Source organism: Acanthamoeba castellanii, assembly GCF_000313135.1.
Source record: "Acanthamoeba castellanii str. Neff unplaced genomic scaffold scf7180000084603, whole genome shotgun sequence".
NCBI lineage: Eukaryota > Discosea > Longamoebia > Acanthamoebidae > Acanthamoeba > Acanthamoeba castellanii.
The window spans coordinates 1,470,431-1,490,306 of record NW_004457654.1 but is presented as its reverse complement, the minus strand read 5'-3'; the positions used below and the strand labels follow the sequence as shown (position 1 = coordinate 1,490,306).

General features: G+C 52.4%; 5 protein-coding genes and 1 pseudogene across 5 annotated transcripts; 3 read left to right on the top strand and 3 right to left on the bottom strand.

Moving 5' to 3' along the window:
• Window positions 1-454: 454 nt before the first annotated feature.
• On the top strand, window positions 455-971 carry ACA1_073730 (uncharacterized protein; the record flags this gene model as incomplete). Its single annotated transcript, XM_004353202.1, has 3 exons — window positions 455-507; window positions 561-624; window positions 654-971. 3 exons carry the CDS (start codon window positions 455-457, stop codon window positions 969-971), a joined length of 435 nt encoding a protein of 144 aa, XP_004353254.1.
• A 2,656-nt stretch (window positions 972-3,627) lies between these two features.
• ACA1_073720 (uncharacterized protein) lies at window positions 3,628-4,086 on the bottom strand (the record flags this gene model as incomplete). Its single annotated transcript, XM_004353201.1, has 2 exons — window positions 3,628-3,819; window positions 3,991-4,086. 2 exons carry the CDS (start codon window positions 4,084-4,086, stop codon window positions 3,628-3,630), a joined length of 288 nt encoding a protein of 95 aa, XP_004353253.1.
• A 5,318-nt stretch (window positions 4,087-9,404) lies between these two features.
• Window positions 9,405-10,567, top strand: ACA1_073710 (EGFlike domain containing protein; the record flags this gene model as incomplete). The annotated part of the gene is made up of 4 exons (XM_004353200.1): window positions 9,405-9,607; window positions 9,691-9,779; window positions 9,842-9,952; window positions 10,032-10,567. The coding sequence occupies 4 exons, from the start codon at window positions 9,405-9,407 to the stop codon at window positions 10,565-10,567; spliced, it is 939 nt and encodes a 312-aa protein (XP_004353252.1).
• A 3,292-nt stretch (window positions 10,568-13,859) lies between these two features.
• ACA1_073700 lies at window positions 13,860-14,427 on the bottom strand (annotated as a pseudogene).
• Window positions 14,428-16,583: 2,156 nt separating this feature from the next.
• On the top strand, window positions 16,584-17,347 carry ACA1_073690 (cupin superfamily protein; the record flags this gene model as incomplete). Its single annotated transcript, XM_004353199.1, has 3 exons — window positions 16,584-16,655; window positions 16,725-16,970; window positions 17,087-17,347. The coding sequence occupies 3 exons, from the start codon at window positions 16,584-16,586 to the stop codon at window positions 17,345-17,347; spliced, it is 579 nt and encodes a 192-aa protein (XP_004353251.1).
• Window positions 17,348-18,248: 901 nt separating this feature from the next.
• ACA1_073680 (uncharacterized protein) lies at window positions 18,249-19,208 on the bottom strand (the record flags this gene model as incomplete). The annotated part of the gene is made up of 2 exons (XM_004353198.1): window positions 18,249-18,394; window positions 18,731-19,208. 2 exons carry the CDS (start codon window positions 19,206-19,208, stop codon window positions 18,249-18,251), a joined length of 624 nt encoding a protein of 207 aa, XP_004353250.1.
• Between the last annotated feature and the right edge of the window lie 668 nt (window positions 19,209-19,876).

Genomic DNA, 19,876 nt, shown 5'->3' with positions numbered 1-19,876 from the left:
ACACCGCGGCAAACTCGACGACGACGTAGCGCCGCGCAGAGCACGCCGCCGCGCAGAGTGTGGCGCCCTGGCGGCGGTGGGCAATGAGCTTGCGAGGTCATGTCGGTGGGCCGAGTTGGACAGGCGACTCACACACACACACACACACACACGGCTTTGCCGAGCAGGGGCCAGTCGGCCAGTCAGTCCTCAATGATCAAGAGCGGCCACCTCGCTTCCTCAAAGGCCTAGCGAGCCTTGTGGGACCGCCCACAGCCGCGCGCGACCCCCACGGCCAGCGGAGCGGTCGCCACCAAGCTGCGGCCAATCAGACAGGAGCCCCGCCTCACAGCAGAGCAGGCTGTCAGGCCAGCGAGGGTGACTGACCCTATTATTCGGAGCGCGGGGGCCGCGCTCAGCAATGTGCTGGCTGGCTTCTACCAAGCGAGAGGTTGCGTGGGAGAGCCACCCAACAATGGTGGGAGGCCGCGGCAAAGGCAACACGACCAAGCCCCAACTCCATCCCCTGTGCGCGCACCAAAGGTCAGAGATCTCGCTTTCCCAGCCTTGTCTTGTGCAAGGATTGAGCAAGTGCTGAGCACACTCTTCCAGGCCATCGGCACCGCCACCACCGATGCGGACCCGGTCCGCAAGTGCTTCCGCTCCGGAGGGAGGTGCTGAGCAAGCAGCTCAAGGACGTGGAGGACCAGCTGATCAACAGCAAGCTGGCCCTGGCGCAGATGCAGGCCGAGAAGTTCGACATCCAGTCCAACACGAGCGTGGCCGACGACCGCCTGGCCAAGATGCAGGCCGAGATGAAGCCCCTCGAGCAGCAGCTCGTGGCCACCAAGATCGCACTGGCCAAGGCCCAGGCTGCCAACAACAACCTCAACACCGAGCTCAAGAAGGTCCAGCAGGGCGGCGCTGGTGCGGGCGGTGCCGGCGCGGCTGCCAAGAAGGGCGTCTCGTCCTTCTTCGGCCGCAAGGGCTGATGAGCTCATGATGAAACACAAACCAACAACTCCCCCTAACACTTCTCCTTCTTTCCTTTCTTTGCCATTACTTCACCTTTTCTTGTTGTTTTAGGAAGAAATAAACCTATACAAAGCAGTTGTGTCTCTTTCTCCCATCAACTGCATGAAACCACAACAGGTTATGGTTTCACCCACACTTATAACAGGGATGAACCTCAATGGCTCCCATTCTAAACTCCTCAACTCTTGACTTGTTCTTAAGTCACTGACAACACAAAAATGGTTTTAATTTAAAAATAACCAGACAAAATTGGGAGCATCTTGAGAAATGGCAGATTAAAATATCACCATAATGAGAGATATTATGATGCTGTAACTGGGCCATCAGTCAAGGTCACATTAGTTTGGTGTGGTGCAATGGGAAAAGATTGGCGTAATGTCACTGGGTTAGCCAGTTGTTCTTTATTTTCTTCACATGGTGGTGATGTACCATTGAGCACACTTGAAAACACCAAGTATGGAGTATTGCTTGGCTGGTGCAAAATCCACCCAAGAACTTGTTGGTGGCAAAAAAGAAAGAGGCATGTCAGCTTTTATGGTTCTTCTGAACTGTGTGATGTGGCAACTTTTTCTTTTTTTGCAAGTACTCCAGCTGAGCAATATTATGCTGTAAAACAGGACATTTACTTTATCATGTACACCATATGCAATGACTACATGTTTGACCTACTGATACTAAGTTTATTGTGTACATGTACATGATTTGGAAAATCTGATGGCCCAGTTACAGTGTCATGTCTCTCATGATGATGGTATTTGAATCTGCCATTTCTCAAGATGCTCCCAATTTTGTCTTGCTATGTTTAAATTAAAATCATTTTTGTGTTGTCAAAACCATTTATAGAGGCTTAAACTCACAAACAAAATCACTTTTCAAAATGACTGGACCTCTCATTTCAAATGACCACAAGTTATTTGTGCTGCTGAATTGGAGCACTATTCCTGAAGATAAAATTCCACCATAACAAAGCTCTCTCACGCTCACTGATAACAATCACTTTCAACTCCACACATTTCAAGTTTTTATGAAATCTTTTTTATCTCCAGTCCCTCAATATCACTTATCAGCAGCAGTCTAGCATATCAATATCACAGATTCAGTTCCAAATCTTCAAAACTGCCCTATAAAGCAAGAATGTCAAATCTCACACAATTTTAGCACAACATAATTTCCATGGTCATTTGTGACCTCTCATTTCAAATGAGCGCAAGTTATAGGAGAATCAATCAAAGTATTCTCAGCAATGCAGAGGGCAATCCTTGATTTGTGCTTTGTGAGGGTGGACCAAAATATGAATTGTTACATCCCTAACCATTTCAAAATCAAGTGTATTAAGCTGAGGACAGGACAAAGATGTACATATACAACACCAACCACCAGATACAACTGGCCAACAGTTCCCACTTCATATCAGTCAATACAATCCCATTCAAGATGGATTAAAGGAGGAAGTGAAATTCAGTTTGGCAAGCAAGCTCTGCACTGGATAACACTGTGTCCAGAAAAAGGTGATAGTGGTACTTTTTAATGAAACTAAAAACAGGTGTACAGGAGATAAAAACACTGTGGAATTTGAATGTACACAGAGAAGAGAAGTTTTATTTACAGGTGTCTAAATATTTCTTGAAGGGTGGGTGGGGGAACTCCAGTGTTGGCATTAAAGTCAAAGCCACAAGCTAAAACAGACCCCATTGGAACAGTGCTTTCTGAGCCATGGTCAGTCCAGCGTCCATTAGCAAAGTTCCACCAGTGGACATGGAGCCTCTTATGGAGAACGCTGATGATCTTGCATATCCAAAAGTCCTGAGTGTCTTCATCAGCATCAGCCCAGACAGCAACCCACTGACCAGGAGCAAAGTTGAAACGTTGGACTTGGGGTGTAGTCTGTGTGTGGACAACCTTGACCCTGGTTTGGAGATGGAACAATGGACCATCAAGGAGAGGATTAGTGATGGGGTGAGCTGTGAGTCCATCAAAAATCAAGTTAGCACAGGTGGGTTGGGAGCCTCATGAGCTTCAAAGATAACAGCCCACTCACTAAGCTCAGACTCAAGGAACAGTGGAGCATGGCAGTTGTCAGCCAACTCAGTAAGCACTTCAGGCGGAAATTGCTGAGGCAGGATAGTGAAAGGTGCTCCTGATGTGGTTTGTGTAAGTTGTGATATCTTTTGGTAGGGTGTGTGCAACATAGTGAGGAGGAAGGGGAGTAAACCAGTCAGAATGGATGTGAGAAGCTGGTATGGCTCAGAGTAGGCTCCTTGGGTGTGGTATGCTTTGTCCCAGATCACTGGTTTGCCTGAAGCATCACAGAAAAAATGGAAAACATGGGGGGTGGAGTGACCAGTCAGGCCATGCATGTGATTTCCAAGCTCTTCCAGTCCCAAACAGTTTCAAGGGTGTGCAGGGAAGGAGCTGGGCCAGTGGATTGGTAAGCCTGCTCAAGAAAACCAGAAAGTTGACTGAAATTTGAAGATGAAGTTAGGAAGGTGAACAAAAAGGGGCAATCATTAATGCTGACAGAAAAAACTGATGCGCATTGGGGTAATGAGTTGACAAATAAAAAACCCAATGCACATCAGGAAAACAATCAACACAAAAAAAGAGTGATGACCATTACCTTGGGGTGTGAATGGAAGAGGTATGGAACTTTGTCTGAGCAGTGGAGAAGAGCTGGTTGATGTCTTCATGTGTATGCCCAACCAACAGAAAGCTCAGGTAGACCTCTTGGAACATATCCAGGCTGACCAGGAGACTGAGGAAGGCAAGCATGAAGACATTCTTGTTCTCAGCAGCACAATTGTCAGCCTGCAGGTAGAGGATAGAAGGGCGAGTGTTGGAGGCAGTGTTAGTCAAAAGGCGAGTTCAGATGTGGTGAAAGAGTGTGGAGATGACAAGGTTAGCATCTTTTGGCCAAAAGGGCTGAGGGTGTAGAAAGAGGTGTTTGCCATGGCTGTGGTCAATGAGACCACCAAGAACCATGGTGAACTGGTTGCCAAAGTGCATCCAGGCCTTTGGCACAGGAGTGTGGGTGGGGAGAGGGAGTGGGTTGGAGTAGTCAATGATCAGGCTCATGTAAAGACTTGGTTGACTTGTTGCTTGGTGGCATTGGTCCTTGTAACTGAGGCGTTCTACCAGTGATCTGGGACAAAGCCTACCACACCCAAGGAGCCTACTCTGAGGGTTAATGAAATTTCGCCCCCTGTTTCCTGTCCCTCCAATTAGAATTTAATGTGGACAGCTTTTTTTGTAGACCTACATTACCTATAAAACGTTGAACAACCTGTTTTGATCATTTTGTTGTACCACCCACGTTCAACACACACTTCCTTTCAATGTCTTCTCACCAAGCTGCCTCTGGCCTTCCCAACTTCTCAGCCATGTTGGCCACTGAGCTTCTAGCAAGCTCCCATAATGCCCTAGCAAAGGTGCACCAGCAACCCAACACCAAGGTTATCACCAAGGTGTACATTGATGGGTTGCTGCAGGTGTGGGGCCAAGACACTGGCTCCACAAAGCAGCAGTTGCTCAAACTGCTAACACAGTGTATTCCAATGATAGCAGAGGAGGGAGCAAAAGAGCTGATGGACATGGAAGAGGAGGAGGAGGAGAGGAAGGAAAAGGAGACAGAGGAGGAGGAAGAGCAGGAGAAGGAGCTGGAGGAGGAGGAGGAGGAGAAGCAGGGGGAGGAGCAGAAGGAGGAGGAGAAGGGGGTGGAGCTGGAGGAGGACATAGTGGAGGAGGAGAAAGAGGAGGAGAAGGGAGAGGAAGTGCTGGAGGAGGAGCAGGAGGAGGAGCTGGAGGAGGAGGAGCACCAAGTGCTGCCAAGGAAGTGCAAGCTGGTAGAGGAAGAGCACAAGGAGAGGAAATGTGCACACCCAGAGGTGATTGATGTGGACAAGGAGATGGAGGCGGAGGAGATCAAGACCAAGCCTCACAAGCAGCCAGTGGTGCGTCAGTACTCCACAGGCAACACCAAAGAGCAACACAAGGAGGCCACCAGACTACTTGCCCTGCCTGACCTGGAGCTAGGTATGTACACTTTGTGTGTTTTTACTGTTCACCACACTGACATGTTCCAAACCAATGCACATTGGGTTTTTTTATTTGTTGACTCTTTTCCCAATGTGCATTGGGTTTTTATTTGTCAACTCTTTTCCCAATGCGCATCAGGTTTTTATTTGTCAACTCTTTTCCCAATGCACATCAGTTTTTTATTCAACCTTGTGAGAACCACGTTCTCTAACAGTTTGTGTTGCTGACCTCAACCTTACTATTCAGAAACTAAAATTCATACACTCCCAAATTTCCAATCACTTCAGTCCAACCCCAACATCATCAGCGCCAGCCTTTGGGTGACCCACAATGACCAAGCAATTCGCCAGCAGAAGGAGCAGCTTGATTGCATCAACCCTTCAACTTTGCACTGTACCTGGGTTAAACCCACATCATGCCACCTTGACATTTGGAACTGCACCATCTTTGGTACAACTCCTCTTTTCATTCTGGCAATGTGTAGATGCTTTCACTTGCTAACTGCCTGCACTGCCATCAGAACAGCATCACCCAGTGACAGTTCCAGGAATTTGTCACTTGCTGCTGTCTGTTGTGGATGGAGGGTGTCTCACAACCAAGCCCTTCATTGTTAGATTTCTCAATGAAGATGAGCGCCTTGACCAAAACAACATTGATGAGTTTGGTATTACTTCCCACACCAGTTCATTTTAGCTGCACTCATGGCCATTCAGTTTGTAGGCTATTTGCAATTCCCAATGCACATTGGTTTTTTTGGGTACTAACTTTTAACCTTCCAGAGGCCATCAATTGTAACCACAGAGTTGTGGTGTGGAACCTCATTGAGCACTGGCAGTGGGAGAATGTCTACAAAGTTGTGCCAGCAGCTGCAGGGATGGAACTCAGCTGGATCATCCTCAACCACATCTCCGGCTTTGAGAACTACATCAACTCAGCAGGCTCAGTCATCCTGAATGCTTTTGAGAAGGCCCTGAACTACTACACCCTTGGCCAAAACCCACTCTTCCAGATCACACATGGCAAAAAAACTGTTACCAACTACAATGCTCTCACTGAGCACCTGGTATGTCCACCACCTTCATATTTCAAACCATTACTCATCACCCCACACCTCACAGAAAACACTCAAGGGTCATGCTGCACCAAAGCCCACCACTCTGCAGAAGTACTTGACTACCTTAAGGGCCCTGTTCCATGCTCCAGGAGTGGTGGAGTATGTTATTTCTACTCTAACTCTTCACCTTTGTTTTGAGTCCTCGCTCCCCTTTTCCAGTCTTATCAAGGAACTCAATCACCTCATTCCAGAGGGTCAGGTGTTCATCTCCCTTGACAACCTCAACTCTGGTGCCTTCAGGGAATTGAGTGCCAATGACATGATCACTGTGCTTTGTCATTATAAGCACTATCAACACCAAGCCCCTTCCAAGAGTATGTCCTTTCTTTTTAGTTCTTTTGTTCTTCTCCCCACAAGTCTAACTACTTCCCTCTTGCCAGAGAACTTCTGGTCACTAATCACCAACCACTGGAGCATGATCAAAAGGCAGATGGAGGCCTTTCATCAGGCCATTCATGCAGCCATGGAGGCTGACTGCTTCTGCAAAGATCCTGAGGAGCTTCACCACATCTGGGACTGGATCTGTGTTGTGGAATACATCATGCTGTGCGGTAAAAACATCAAGATCAAGCAGCCCCACAGCATCACCTCCAAAGTTGTCAACATGTTCCACAAGCACCTGTTCCAGTTGAAACTTCTCAGTGATGAGGCAGAGGAGACCACACCTTGCCAGTTATGAGGGGAGATTGCATGTGCCACTGCAGCTTCTTGAGCAGAGGAGGCCTCCCTTGCCTCAACGTCCACAAGCAAACAGCACCAGCGTCTTTCTGTGTTGGCCAAGGGGAAAATGGTACAAATCAACTCCTTCCTGTTCCAATTCACACCCCATTACTTTCACTTACACCACTATTATCTGACTTCAGCCTGTGGTACCCACTGCCACTGAAGCTTCTGGCACCACTCTGACCACCCCAACCAGTATGTTTTCATTTTGCTGGTAAAGTTCCAAGCTCACCACATGCTTGTTCTTTACAGCTACCAAGAAACGTGGCAAGGGTAAGGCTGAAGAGGAAAAGTCGCCATCTACCATCAAGCACAAAGCAGAGCTTGCTCTCCAGAAAAAGTATCTCCCCCAATTCACTGAGCCACTCACCAAGCTTCTTGCCCAACCAACACAATTCCATGAATGGCCAGTGCATTTATCAGCCTGCCTTGTTTTCCTGATGCGCATCAGTTTTTTTATTTGTTGACACTTTTCCTGATGCGCATCAGGTTTTTATTTGTCAACTCTTTTCCCTGATGCATATCAGTTTTTCTAATTTCACTTATTTCCTGATGTCCACTGGTTTTTTTCTTCCACAGGTGTCAATCTACATGCACAACTTTACCATCCACAGCACAGACATTCCTCTCAACATCAAGGACACAGCAACTCACCTATCAAAGTCTTATGGCATCAGATTCTACATCTCCTCATCTCCCTCCAACATCACCAATGCCATCACCTCACTCAAGTCACACTCCACCCTCCAGGTCTTCTGCCTACTCCACTTCTACAACAGCTCCCCAACTTACTCCAGCTCCATGCCTGCCTCCAAACCTCTCATCAGTGGCTTCAATGTTCTCATCTTCAGCCACAAGAGGGTTAACATGTCCACCATCTGGCATCCTCTGGCCAGTGACACCATCCCCAAACCCTTCTGCTATCTGCACCACATCCCCATCCCACACCCAACACATGAGGTTGTCCACTCTGCTCCTGCTTTCCTCACTGCTCAATCATCAGACCACACCCCACTTCACATCAGCCTCTACAGCTTCCTCATCCAGAGGTTAGAGCTTCCCAATCCTTCTCCCCACCCATCACATCACCCACCACTCCCTACCACATTCTCTATGAGGCAAATCCCACCTACTACCTCTCCTTCTGTGCTGCCCTTTACTCCAGCTTTGTCTGCCTCTCCTCTACCCCCATAGCAGAGGGCAACATCTCCTCTCTCGCCAACTGGCTCCTCCCCTTCCACTCTAAATTCCTGGAGGAGTCAGATCTCACAGCCATCACTTCCTTCCTACAAGGCCTAACTTCACATCCTGCCCTTGCCCCTCTCACACCCAAGACCAGCTCCTCCTCCTCTTCCAGTCCACAGAAAGTGCAGAAGTCCATTGGCTAATGTTTCCCTCCACTCTGTTCTGTTCCTCATTTCAACAAAATACATTAGCCCTTTTTTACACTTATGCCTTGAAATTTGTCATTGGCCCCATCTGCTTTTACCATGACCTACACCATTTTTCCCTGTTTTGCCACTCTCTGTACATATTTTGCCAAAACCACTCACACACCATGTTCACAAAAGTACTGCTTTCGCTGCACATACACATATATCACTTGTACAGATTTTACTTAACAAAAGGTGCCACTGGCACCTTTTTCTGGACACAGTGTTGGATATGGAAATGACATTGGGTGACAGTTCCAACACAATCTCTCATGGCATCAAGAGCATCACGCCAGCAATGAAGAGGTTCAGCAACAGCTCAGTGCCTCCCAGACTTGCTTGGGCAGTGCCAGGCAGCCTAGCTCTCCCTCCCAAGTCACACATGGAGATGAGCTCTTTGTAGTAGTATTTCATCAACATCCCAAGGGTGCTTCAACCATTCACAGGCAGGGAACACAACCCCATGATCATCAACCAGGTCCTTCCTAAAGAAGCTCAGGCCTGGAGAACTACTTTTACAGGATGGACATGGACCACATGTTTGAATGCTCCATTGCACCAGCTGCCATGGAGCCACAAAAGGTGATGCTCACAATCAAGGCGCTCAACTCCTACCACAGGGAGAGAGCCGTGTGATCTCCCTACCAGCTCCTTGCTGTCCATGATGTGGCATGAGAGTGGTCCCTCAATGGCGTGGTGGCACACCAGCACAGAGGTGACAACAAGCTGCACATAGACAACCCCAGACTCAAGAGGGTGCAATCCACCACCATGACCGTCCAAGGCATGGTGAGTGTGCAGAACTATTGGGGCGACCTCCTCTTCACTACAACACATCAGGCCTTCTTGTCTTGCGAAAGATTGATTGTACGGCAATGCCAACAACAACAACGCCACCCAAGGAAACTATTTAAGAAACATTACAGTCCCCGCACTCTCAGCGTGTAGGACTATTCTGGGGACTATTCTGAAGTCTGGGAGCCAATGGCATGCGTTGCAGCATTAATAAATAACAACAAGAGGTCCTTTGCGCCCCGACAAGCACAACTTTCTTTGCAGTTTGGACGTCCAGCGGCTCAAGTAATCGAATGACCAGCCAGGAGCTAAATCACTTGGGAAGGCTGTCTTTGGTGGGCTGGCTGTTAGTAGCGTCACTTGCTTTCAGCGGAGCCAACTATTTTGCGGTGGGTCCCACAGGCTCCAACTACCCTGGCTGGCAGCCCTACACATGGAACTCCGTCACGTCGGCCACCTTCATTCAAGAATATAACACCAACTCAGGCATCATAAGGTACCACCGCAGTTTGGGTGTCAGTTGGGAGCCTTTCTTTCCAACTAATCTATTTTCTATAGCCTCGGGGGCGACGTCTCCAGCTGCTGTTTTGATGTCAAGTGGGCCGGCCAGTCTGTGGTGCCCTACTCTACCAACGGCAACCCCTGGTGTTCCACCCAATACCCCTCCAGTACGTCTACTCACACATAACCTGTCTTGCTCCTGCTTTTTTCACCAACCCCCACCCCCCAGGCAACGTGGTCTCGCTGGGTACGCCCGTAAGCTGGTACATGCAAATCAACTCCGGCAGCGTCTGGCCAGTCTCTACCAACTTCGGATGCTCCGGCGGTCTCTCCTTCTTTGGTACGTGGCCCGCCTCTCCGGGCTGATCGTGTGCGTGCGGCCGTTAACGCGCTCGTGTCGTGCGTGTCCTGCGTCTTAGTGCGAACCGGTTCGCCTCCTTCGGCTTGTAATGCCTACAACTGCGTCCACGGCACCTGCGTCCCGCAAAGTGGCGGCACGCAGCAATGCCAATGCAGCAAAGGCTGGTACGGCAGCAATTGCGACATGATCGTGCCGCCCTTCAACTCCTCCTACTTCTTCGTCCAGTTCACCTGGCAAAACTTCCGTCAAGGTGAGTTTTTCTACATGGCCATCGACAGCGATCGCAACCCGGACGACTGCAGGTGGTTCATTCGGGGCTACCCTGAGGACCAGAGCGACGGGTCGTCGATTGGCCTATCGAGTTTCAACGCGGCGCCGTACGAGATTTCCTTCGGGACAACGGAAGCCGTAACCTACGCGAGCATGGGCGTGTGGATGGTCACGCGAAAACTGACAAGTGGATCGGTCGCCACATGTCGTCTCAAGTTCATCATGGCTCCCGACACAAAGGGCTGCTTGGCGCAGAGCGGCTTCCTGCCTATCTGTTATCTCGGCAACGGTGCACCCCTCTACTTTCAGCTCCAGCAACTTTGATGTAACCCCACACGGATTGGGTCACTATCTTCAACAATGTCACAAAACATGAAACGCCTGTTGCTATCGGGTTGCAATCATCTCCGGGACCAAGAGAGCCCATTGTTGAGCAGCTTTGGGAGGGGGCCTAGCCGTCATCCAGTGGTTGCATTCAAAGGGAATGGGTTGGGCATGGAGTGCATGTGTTGCTGCAGCGTCGAAAGAGAACACAGACATCCTCAAGCGGATGGTCCATATCGATCCACAGTGCGTGGTGCACAATAGTGGTGATCAACAAAGCCTTTGATGTACGTCCCCGTGTGTGTGCGTGCGTGAGTGTGAGTGTGTGTGAGTGCGTGTGTGTGTGCATGTGTGTGTGAGTGTGATTGGGTTGCTCATGGAGCTCCACACAACAACAACACAGTGTGCAGCTGCGCAAGGCAACGTGGACATGCTCAAGCTCCTTCTACATGGCGTGGCGCCAACCACCAACAGGACCATCGCCCAAGCAGCTGGCAGTGGAAGCCTCAGAGCTGTCCAGCTGCGCCTCAACCATGGCCACTATCCTGAGTGCTCCATACCCCACAACCACCATACACAACATTAAAGTGGGATAAATGTCAAGCCCAAAAAACACCAAAAACATGCAAAGAATTCTTCCTCAGGGAGGGGGAAAGATGAATTCCATTTTGCCCTTGTAGCTTTGAATGGGGTGGTGCAAGAGCAGGAGAAATTGGGAGCCAACTAGAGAAGGGAGCTGCATCTGCAGTGTGGCAGAGCCCCTGTTCTGCCAGCTGCCAGAGTTCGCCTCCATCCACCTGGAAAACCCAAAGGGAAATGAAATTTTCCTGGTGAGTTATCTCTGGAGATAACTCCTGTATATAAGATGTTACCAAGGGGTAATAAAAGGGACTTCTTCTGATTAGACAAGGACAGGACCTCCCTGAGGCCCATCTACCTGAGACCCAGTTGGTCTATTCCTCCCACACTCCTACATTTGGCAACAACAGCAGGATCATCTTCATATAAGACAATCCAATACTACAAGGTTAAGGGGAACCCACTGATTCTGACACAATGAGCTTGACCTTGTCCATGAGAGCTACCAAGCCAATGCCAAGGGCAACAGTGTCACCTGTCAAGGTGGCGTCATCAGGCCCTGTGGTCTTGCCATCAGGCCTTGCAACCACCCCAGCAGTTGAGGAAAAGGCCAAGAAAGAAGACAAGCTTGGCCAGCTTGAGATGATGATGGCTCAGCTACTCAACTTGATGGCTGCCATCAACCAGAGAGTCTGCGCCATCAAAGGGGGTTTGGAGAAGACACTTACTCTAATTGGAGTATGATTGATGACAGCAATGCCCCAAGACACCTTCAAAACTGTCTAGTTTGACCAACACAACCTTGATGTGGGAGTGATGGAACTGGCAGATGGTTGGTTTGACACTGTTTGCGCCAGGGTGAAGGGCTCACAAGAGCCTTCCCTGAGCTTGCCAGGAACCAAGATGGGTGGTAGTGAATCTACACAACCTCCAAGTTCAAGGGTGACAAGAACAAAGACATCATATTGTTCCTTGACAAGATGTAGGAAGCTGCCAGCCAGGGAGGATGGTCTGATGATGAGTTAGTCAGGTGGGCCGCCAACCAGCTTGAGGGGGAGGCTGAGGCTATATGCAAGTGGGCATGCACAGGTCTGAAGGCTGGTGTCCCACTAACATGGGCAACACTGCAAGAGCAGTTGACCCATGTGTATGGCTGCAAGAAGCTAGACTACTACTACACATACAAGCAACTAGCAAAGGTCCAACAAGAGAAGTTGGAGTTGGTCACCATCTACTGATTGTAATTCAAGGAGAAGCTGTGGGTGATGATGCTGGACATGGCAGCTACGTTCCAGGTGAGCCATTTCATGAATGGGCTCATACCCAAGCTTTGGAAGAAGGTCAAGGGTACTGTGTACCCCAACCTTGAAACTGCTGTCAAGGCTGCCTCCAAGGAGGAGGCAAGATGAGAGCTCATCTCAGGAAAGGATTTGGGATTGAGAAGCTTCATGGCTTTGATTGAGTGGGAAACCATTGTTAAAGGTGGGAGGCATACAGCCTCCAAGTGCTGGTTCAAGGAGCAAGGGTGGGTCAGGGCCATGAGGGCCACTGAGGCCTACAAGCTGCTGGATGTGCAGGAAAGAGGGCCATCAACAGTCCAAATGCCCACAAGTGGAGGGATCATACAAGAAGGACAAATCCTTGGGCAAGTCAGTCAACACAATCCAGGGCGTCAAGACAACGTCTGTCAAGATGAAGATGGGTGGGTCAGGACCCACCATCCAAGCTCAGTTGGGAGAATGAATGATTGATCTCCTGGTTGACTCCAGAGCAGCAGGCTGCTTTGTCAAGCTTGCACTGCTGCCTACTGGGGTGACAACAAGACTGTGCAAACAGATGTGGACTATGGCTTCTGGGGAAGTGCTGAAGGTCCAGGGGTGAGTTGATCTGGCATTGACCATTGGCCCCAATGTCTACCAACATGAGTTCAACATTGTGGACGTTGGCTGCGAGTATGGCGCAGGCTTTAAAGAACGATCCCGGCTCCAACAGCACCGGCTGTTGGGAGTGCGGGGATGAATAACTCGGCGAGTGCGCCAACACTGCAAGCAAAGGGCGACGCGAAGATGCGCACCTCGACACAGGGGCGGGAACAACAGGGGCGGGAGCAACGGCGGCGGGAGCAATGCTGAGGGCACGTCAGTTTTTGCAGGGATCAGTCGGGCGCGCGGCAGACCTACTCGAGTCAAGGTCCAAACTCGACTCGCAGACTGAGTCCTACTCGATGCCTTTTCGACTCCACACAACTCGTTACGAGTCAACTCCCGCCGACAATCGCCCAAAGAGGCAGTCACTGCGGCGCTGCGCTTTGCCTAGCCCGCGGGCGCGTATGTGGTTCGTGGCGTTTGCGCAGCAGGCCCCCTGCGACCTGCGACCTGCGACCACTGGCGGCAAGGAAAAGCTACGCTGAACACTGAAAAAATCGTTGAGAAGTGGTGCGGTCCCGTCATCGCGCCGCACGTCAATCCATCGTGATCATCACGAAGGGCGAACAGAGTCGCCGCCGTGTTCGCGTCAAAGCGACGACGGGCACGATCGCGCGCGTGCAGCAGAAAAGAGAGAGCGACGGCGGCAGCGACGTGGCGGCGGCAGCAGAGGGGAGGTGGTGACGAGCGTGCGTCGGCTTGGAGGTTTTGTTGTGACAATGATCAAACCGGGCGAGATGCCGCCTGCCCCCGCATGCCGCCAGCACCACTCAACATGCCGCTGGCCCCTACGCGACGCATTGGTACCGAGGCGATCCCTACGCAGACGCGCGCTGCGGCAGTGCACGCATCGCTGCCGTCATCGCCCCGCGCGCCGCCCACGGCAATCGCGCTTGCACCGCCATCGCTGCCGCTGCCGCGCTCGCTGATGATGCACTCGTTGCTGTCGCTGTCGCTGCTGCTGCTACTTGCGCTCTCGCTCCTGCCGCTGACGCGTTCGGCGCTGATGTTCGAGCCCTGGACGCCCTGACAACGACAGGTACCGCTCGAGCGCTCGCACACATTGCCATGCCGCACCACACCGACGCGACGTAGTCGCCAGCGTCAAAGAAGAGGCACAGCCACCAGGACTGATAGCAAACGCGCCACCGCCGAGGCGCGATGTTTGCGTCGGCGTCCAATTCTGCGCCCGCAGCAAACGCGCCGCGCGCCAATGTTTGCGGCAGCGGCCGGTGGGTAGGGCGGCGATGGGTGGCGGCGGCGGCGGTGGGTACGGCGCGTGCTCTCTCGTGGGGGCGTGTGTTGATGCAGACGTGCTCGGCCGCTGCCGCCCACGGGCGCCTCGTTGAGTCGCATTGCCGCGACCCAGCGAGCTCTGCCTTGGCGTCGGTGTATTGTCGCGCGCACTCCAAATAAAAACAACAAACGCGAGCACCGCACGCAGCCCCAGCCCCCGCCCTCGTCACCACCCTCGCTGGCTGCTGCTCATGACGCTGCTGTTCTTGACCCGCGCGCCACCGCGCCGACGGCACCGGCGACGGCAACACGCATCGGGTTTGTGCCGCGAGGACGCCGACGACAAGCCGAGCCAAGCTTGCATCACGGTTGCGTTCCACCAAGTTTGCGCCGGACGGTCGGGCTAGTATTAGCTCACCAAGTCGGCAACGCAAATACAGTTTACTGCCGAGTCTGGCCTGTAGCCGACGCGACGTTTCGGCGCGGCATGCCTGACGTTGCGTACTCGGCGCGGCATTCTCGGCCATGCTTGGTGCGTCATGCTTGATGCTGCGTGTTTCGCCCGGCGTGCTTGGCACTGCGTGTTTGGCCCGGCGTCGGCGAGTCGGTGATACAGCAAGTCGAGTAGAAAGTACATCGCCGTTGCGTCGGACCAATTTTGCGTCGGGGGCGAGGCCAGTCGAGTTCGTGTCAACGAACCGGGTTCGCGGCTCGCGGCCAGCAGCTGCGCGACTTGACGCTTTTACGGTCAAAGTTGATGTAAGCGGGCCCGCCATGCTCGTCTTGTCGATGCGCCCAACGCGATTGTTGGCGACGCGGCGCTGCTGGTCGAAATATGTACGTTGATCGGCGGTCGAGGGCAAAGTTGACGTCGGGTTGTGTTCGAGGCCGTGGGGTCAAATTTTTGTCTGCCTCGCAGCCAACGACACAAAGCCAACCACACTCACCAACTCGTCAATGCCTGCCCACCGTTTGCTACATCCCGAGCTCTCGCCGCACAAGCGCCAACGGTGCGCGCTGCCGAGCCACTTTTCTGCGCACGCTGGCAAGTCGTAATTCCAAAGTATTCAAGCTTTGCCCCCGCGCTGCGTTAAACGCAGAAGCTCTGCGTGCCGCGCTCGCATCAGCGGTCAGCATACTCGGCGCGGTCGAGTTTGGGTGGGCGCAGCAAAATACCAAGGCGGGTGGAGGTGGGCTTGTATCCAGTTTGCATCCGACCAAGTTTGAGTTTGATGGCGAGGTAAGTCGGGTATGTGTCGGCCCAACAACCCAGCAAGGCGAATCGAGTTTGTCTGGCGCCGAGTTTGGACTGGCGCCAGCGGCATACTCATGCGAGCATAGGCAGCAGCATCTTGACGCGCACGCTTCCGCCGCAACATACGTGAGGCGTGCGGCGTACTCGGAAAGCCTACTTGACGCGGAGTACACGGCGCAGCGTAATCGAGGCGGTATGGTTGACACGGCCTACTTGACGCGGCCTTCTGATGCGCGGCGTCTTGGCGTCGTCGAGTTGCTGTCGTGAGGGCGAGCCGGCAAGACAACAAGTAGAGCCGGCCTCACTTTGAGTTTGTGGGACAGGACGCCTGGGCAGCGCGCGCGGCCACACAATTCAGCTGTGCTGCAGCGTGACGGGGAAGCCCGCGCACGAATACGACATCGCAGCGCGACAGCGAGACCAGACGGCGCATCAACTCGGCGGCGCAATGACTCGGCAGCCCAGAGCGGCGTGACGGCAAGGCTCGACAACGCGGCGGCGAGACCTTTCCCCTTGCCTACTCCGGCCAGCGCGAGTGATATCCAGAGCTGTACGACAAAGAAGTGCTCGCCTCTTCGTCAACGGGACTGTCGAGCTTGCAGATTAAAAACAACATCAAATAGGAGATACTACGGCTGGTAGGGGGCTTAGACGGCAAGGCTGTCGAGCTGGGTATTGAGGGCATGACCACATCGTCCATGGAGGGCCTCTTGCGCGGCTTGCCGTGCCAGCAACGCCTCATCAGCACCCTTGGCGCGGTGGGCATGACATCAAAAAAGGTCGCTATCTTCAGCTCACACTCTTTGAAATTATATCGTCCGCTGGCAAAAGCTGTCAATGGGCTTCTGCCCCGTTATTGCGGGGCAAGTCCTTTTGCGGGCTTGAGATCCCCACAAGACAATGGCCCAGTAAAAAAGAGTCAAGTCCCCATTCCAGTGGTGTATATCATTGGTCAGGCAACCACAGTGCAGGCGTATCCACTTCCAGACTGGACATGGAGTTAACTCCTACCAACACCAACATGAAGCATACCTGGGCTGCTTTGCTGGCGCTTCTCTTCTGCCTGTGCCATGCTGGGGCCAGTGCCACGAAGGTTCATCATACATATCCTGTGCTGCTGCATACTCTGGACCTGCAATTACTTACCTCTCCCCCCACACAGGATAAGTCCTGCAGGCACACGACCTGGCAGGACCTGGTCACAACCTACAACATGCAGCCTCTGTCTGGCAAGGGAGGTCTCTTCATCCAGACCTACATTGCCAACAGAACTATCCCAGTGTCCATGCTCCCTCTCCAGTTCTCGCAGGATGTTCCTACCTGCCCCTACTTGACCACAATCTACTTCCTCCTTCATTGTCCTCCCTTTAGCAACAAGTCACACTTGCACCTGTTGCAGATGGACAAAGTATGGCACTTTTATCTTGGTACTGTTCCTACTTTTGGCTTTGGTGAGGATGGCCTGCAGACACTTTGCTCATATTTATGCTCTTCTCACATTACAGCCCTTTGCTAGGTGGTCAGCTCACCATGGTGATCATCCATCCAGACAGCAAGGTGGAGATAATCAAAATGGGCCATAACATGCTGGCCGGCAAGGTTATGCAGCACGTGGTGCCCACTGGAACCTGGTTCAGCACCTTTGTGTCAGCCAGTGACTATGCCTTCATGGGCAACACCAACACCCCTGGCTTTGTCTATCAGGACGACTACCTGGGCAACAAGACCGCCCTGCAGCAGCAGTTCCCCCAGGCCGCCAATTGGATCAACTTTCTTGCCTCCTAAGGCATGTACAATATTGGGTGCACCCATAAAAATGTAATAACTCACCAGTGGCCTCAGGAAGAAGATGGAGAAGGATGACCACACCTGATGAAGAAAGGACAAAGAAGACATTGTGTGCCAAGTGTGATAATACAGACTGACCAATGTATCTTCCTGTTGACCTAATTGGGCATCATAGAAGAGATGCTATAATACCAAGTTATAGACATAGCACAATGATGGCACCATTACTCATTCCTGCCAGGGGCATTATGAATAGGTTTGCCTGTCTGCAACTCAATATGTGTAAGTACCTAGACTACATGTTTCACCCCCATCTATGCAGGCCTCACCTCACTATCAAGGACAGCACTGGTACTGCAGGCACAGGAAGTCCATGAGGCAAGGAAGCATGCTATAAACAAGATGTGGAGTGTTGTGGCATTAGGGAGAGTAATGCAGGTTGGAAATAAACAAGAAAGAGGCTGTGAAGGCATGGTGGTCCTGTCTATTGGGCCAGCCACTTCTTCAGCCTCGAGTCCTTCCACGAGACAGTTCTGCTCACACAACACACAACAACACAACGCAACAACAGCTGCAAGATGGAGGACGCGACTGTCATCGCGCTGCTGGGCCTCATGGTGCCACTTTGTCACGGGCGCCCCTTACGAAGCTCTTGACCAAACACGCACAATCTCGTGCTGACAGGGCAAAGTAGCTGGTGGAAGAGTTGAACACGAAGTTACAAGAGTTCAACGAGCCCAAGAAGTGTCACCCCAAAGACACAAAAGAGGAGAACGCGTCAGAGAAGGACGAGAAAGAGGGAGAGACGGCTGCCCGCGTCGCTACTTCCAACGAAACGCCGGAGCGGTAAAGGGAACATGACGCTGCTCAATATACGACAGACGGAGAATTCGTCCGCTCATTGCAGCCATGTGTAGAGACCGTTGATGGGAATGAGAGCGGCCTGGGTCATGCCAAGGGTAGCGATGATGTACGCGTACGCGAACGGCACCGGAGGCAGAGCGTAGAGTTCGCCGATGAAGGTGGAGACAGTCGTTAACGAGCCTGTGCAACCCAATGCTGAGTTGGGAGGAGGAATCACGAATGAACGAGAGGGGGGGGGATCGCTCACCAAAGAAGCCCCTTGAAATGCGTGGAGGACAGAGCCAGGAACATCGGTGTCAAGATCATAGCCGCGTAGCTCAATGCTGATGGTGGTGAAAGCCAGACCGATCGAGCCCACCACGTTGACGAGAAAGGTGAAGAGGGGGAAGCGCACACACCGCCGCCAAGTGTTGTATCGCGACAGCACATAGCGAATCATGGCTCCTGCGCAGCGGCAGAAGGACCGGTCAATGTCGGTGATAACTGTCGGTTACTCGTCGACTGGCACGTCCGTACCGAACGGAGCAAAGAGGCAAGAGACCCAGATATAGCGGTTGGCCACGCCCCCGTACACGACCAGCAGAAACCACGCCAGGCAGAGGAGCGCGAGAGCAGAGCATAGAAGAAGGCAATACGCGAGATCCGTCCGTGTGCAGTGCCAATAAGGCAGCGGCAGTAGCCTCTCTTCCTTCGACTTGGCCTCCTCGGCTCCTTCGTGCGTCTCCACTTCGCCGGCAACCACTGCCGCGCTCTCTCTGCGATCGTTTCTTCTGTCGCCTTGGCTTTCGTTCATCTCTTCCTCTTCCATGATCAGTTTCTCTTCCTCTCCGATAGCGGGCAGCTTCCCTTTTGCTGCGTCCTGCATCTCCGCTGCTACGACTTCTTTCTTCTCCACCTCGCCGGCGACCACCGCTGGGTTTTCTCTCCTGCGACGATCGGTCATGCTTCTTCTGTCGGCGTCGCTCTCGTTTACGTCCTCCTCTTCCGCGCGCATCTTCCCCTTTTTCTCTGCGATCCCTGCTGGGGTGTGTCGGTCGTCGCTTTTGTTCACCTCTGCCATTGCCTCCTCTACCTCCTTTTCCTCCTCTCCCTTCAGGGACAACTTGCCCTTTGCTTCGTCATTCATCTCTGCCGCTACGACTTCTTTCTTCTCCACCTCGCCGGCGACCACCGCTGGGTTTTCTCTCCGGCGAGAGCCTCTTCGGGTTCTTTTGTCGGTGTGGCGCTCGTTCACCTCCTCCATGACCATGATCTCACGTTTGCGCTTTCGCGTGGTTCTGACGAGCTGCAAAACCGCGTGTGTGTGCCTGCCTACCTCGCCGTAATGAGGTGAGGGAGAGGGGTCAAAGAGCGAAACAGAGGGCGGGAAAGGGTGAGGAGGTTGGCGGCGGCGGGGGGGGGGCCCTACCCATGTGGAAACAGACCAAAGGCACGGCGACCCCGCAAAAAAGGATGAGCAAGAACGTGACCACCTGTTGCGACAACCGGACTTGAGAGGAGAGAGAAGGAGGAGAGCCCGCATTTTGCGGAAGAGGTAAAGTGGTACATCGGCCGAGTTCACAACGAGGGCTGCCGCGTCCTGGTTCCACGAAGAGAAGGTTGTCGTGGACCCACAGTAACCGCTGGCGAGGCCTACGTACAGCCATGAGCGACTGGTGTGGT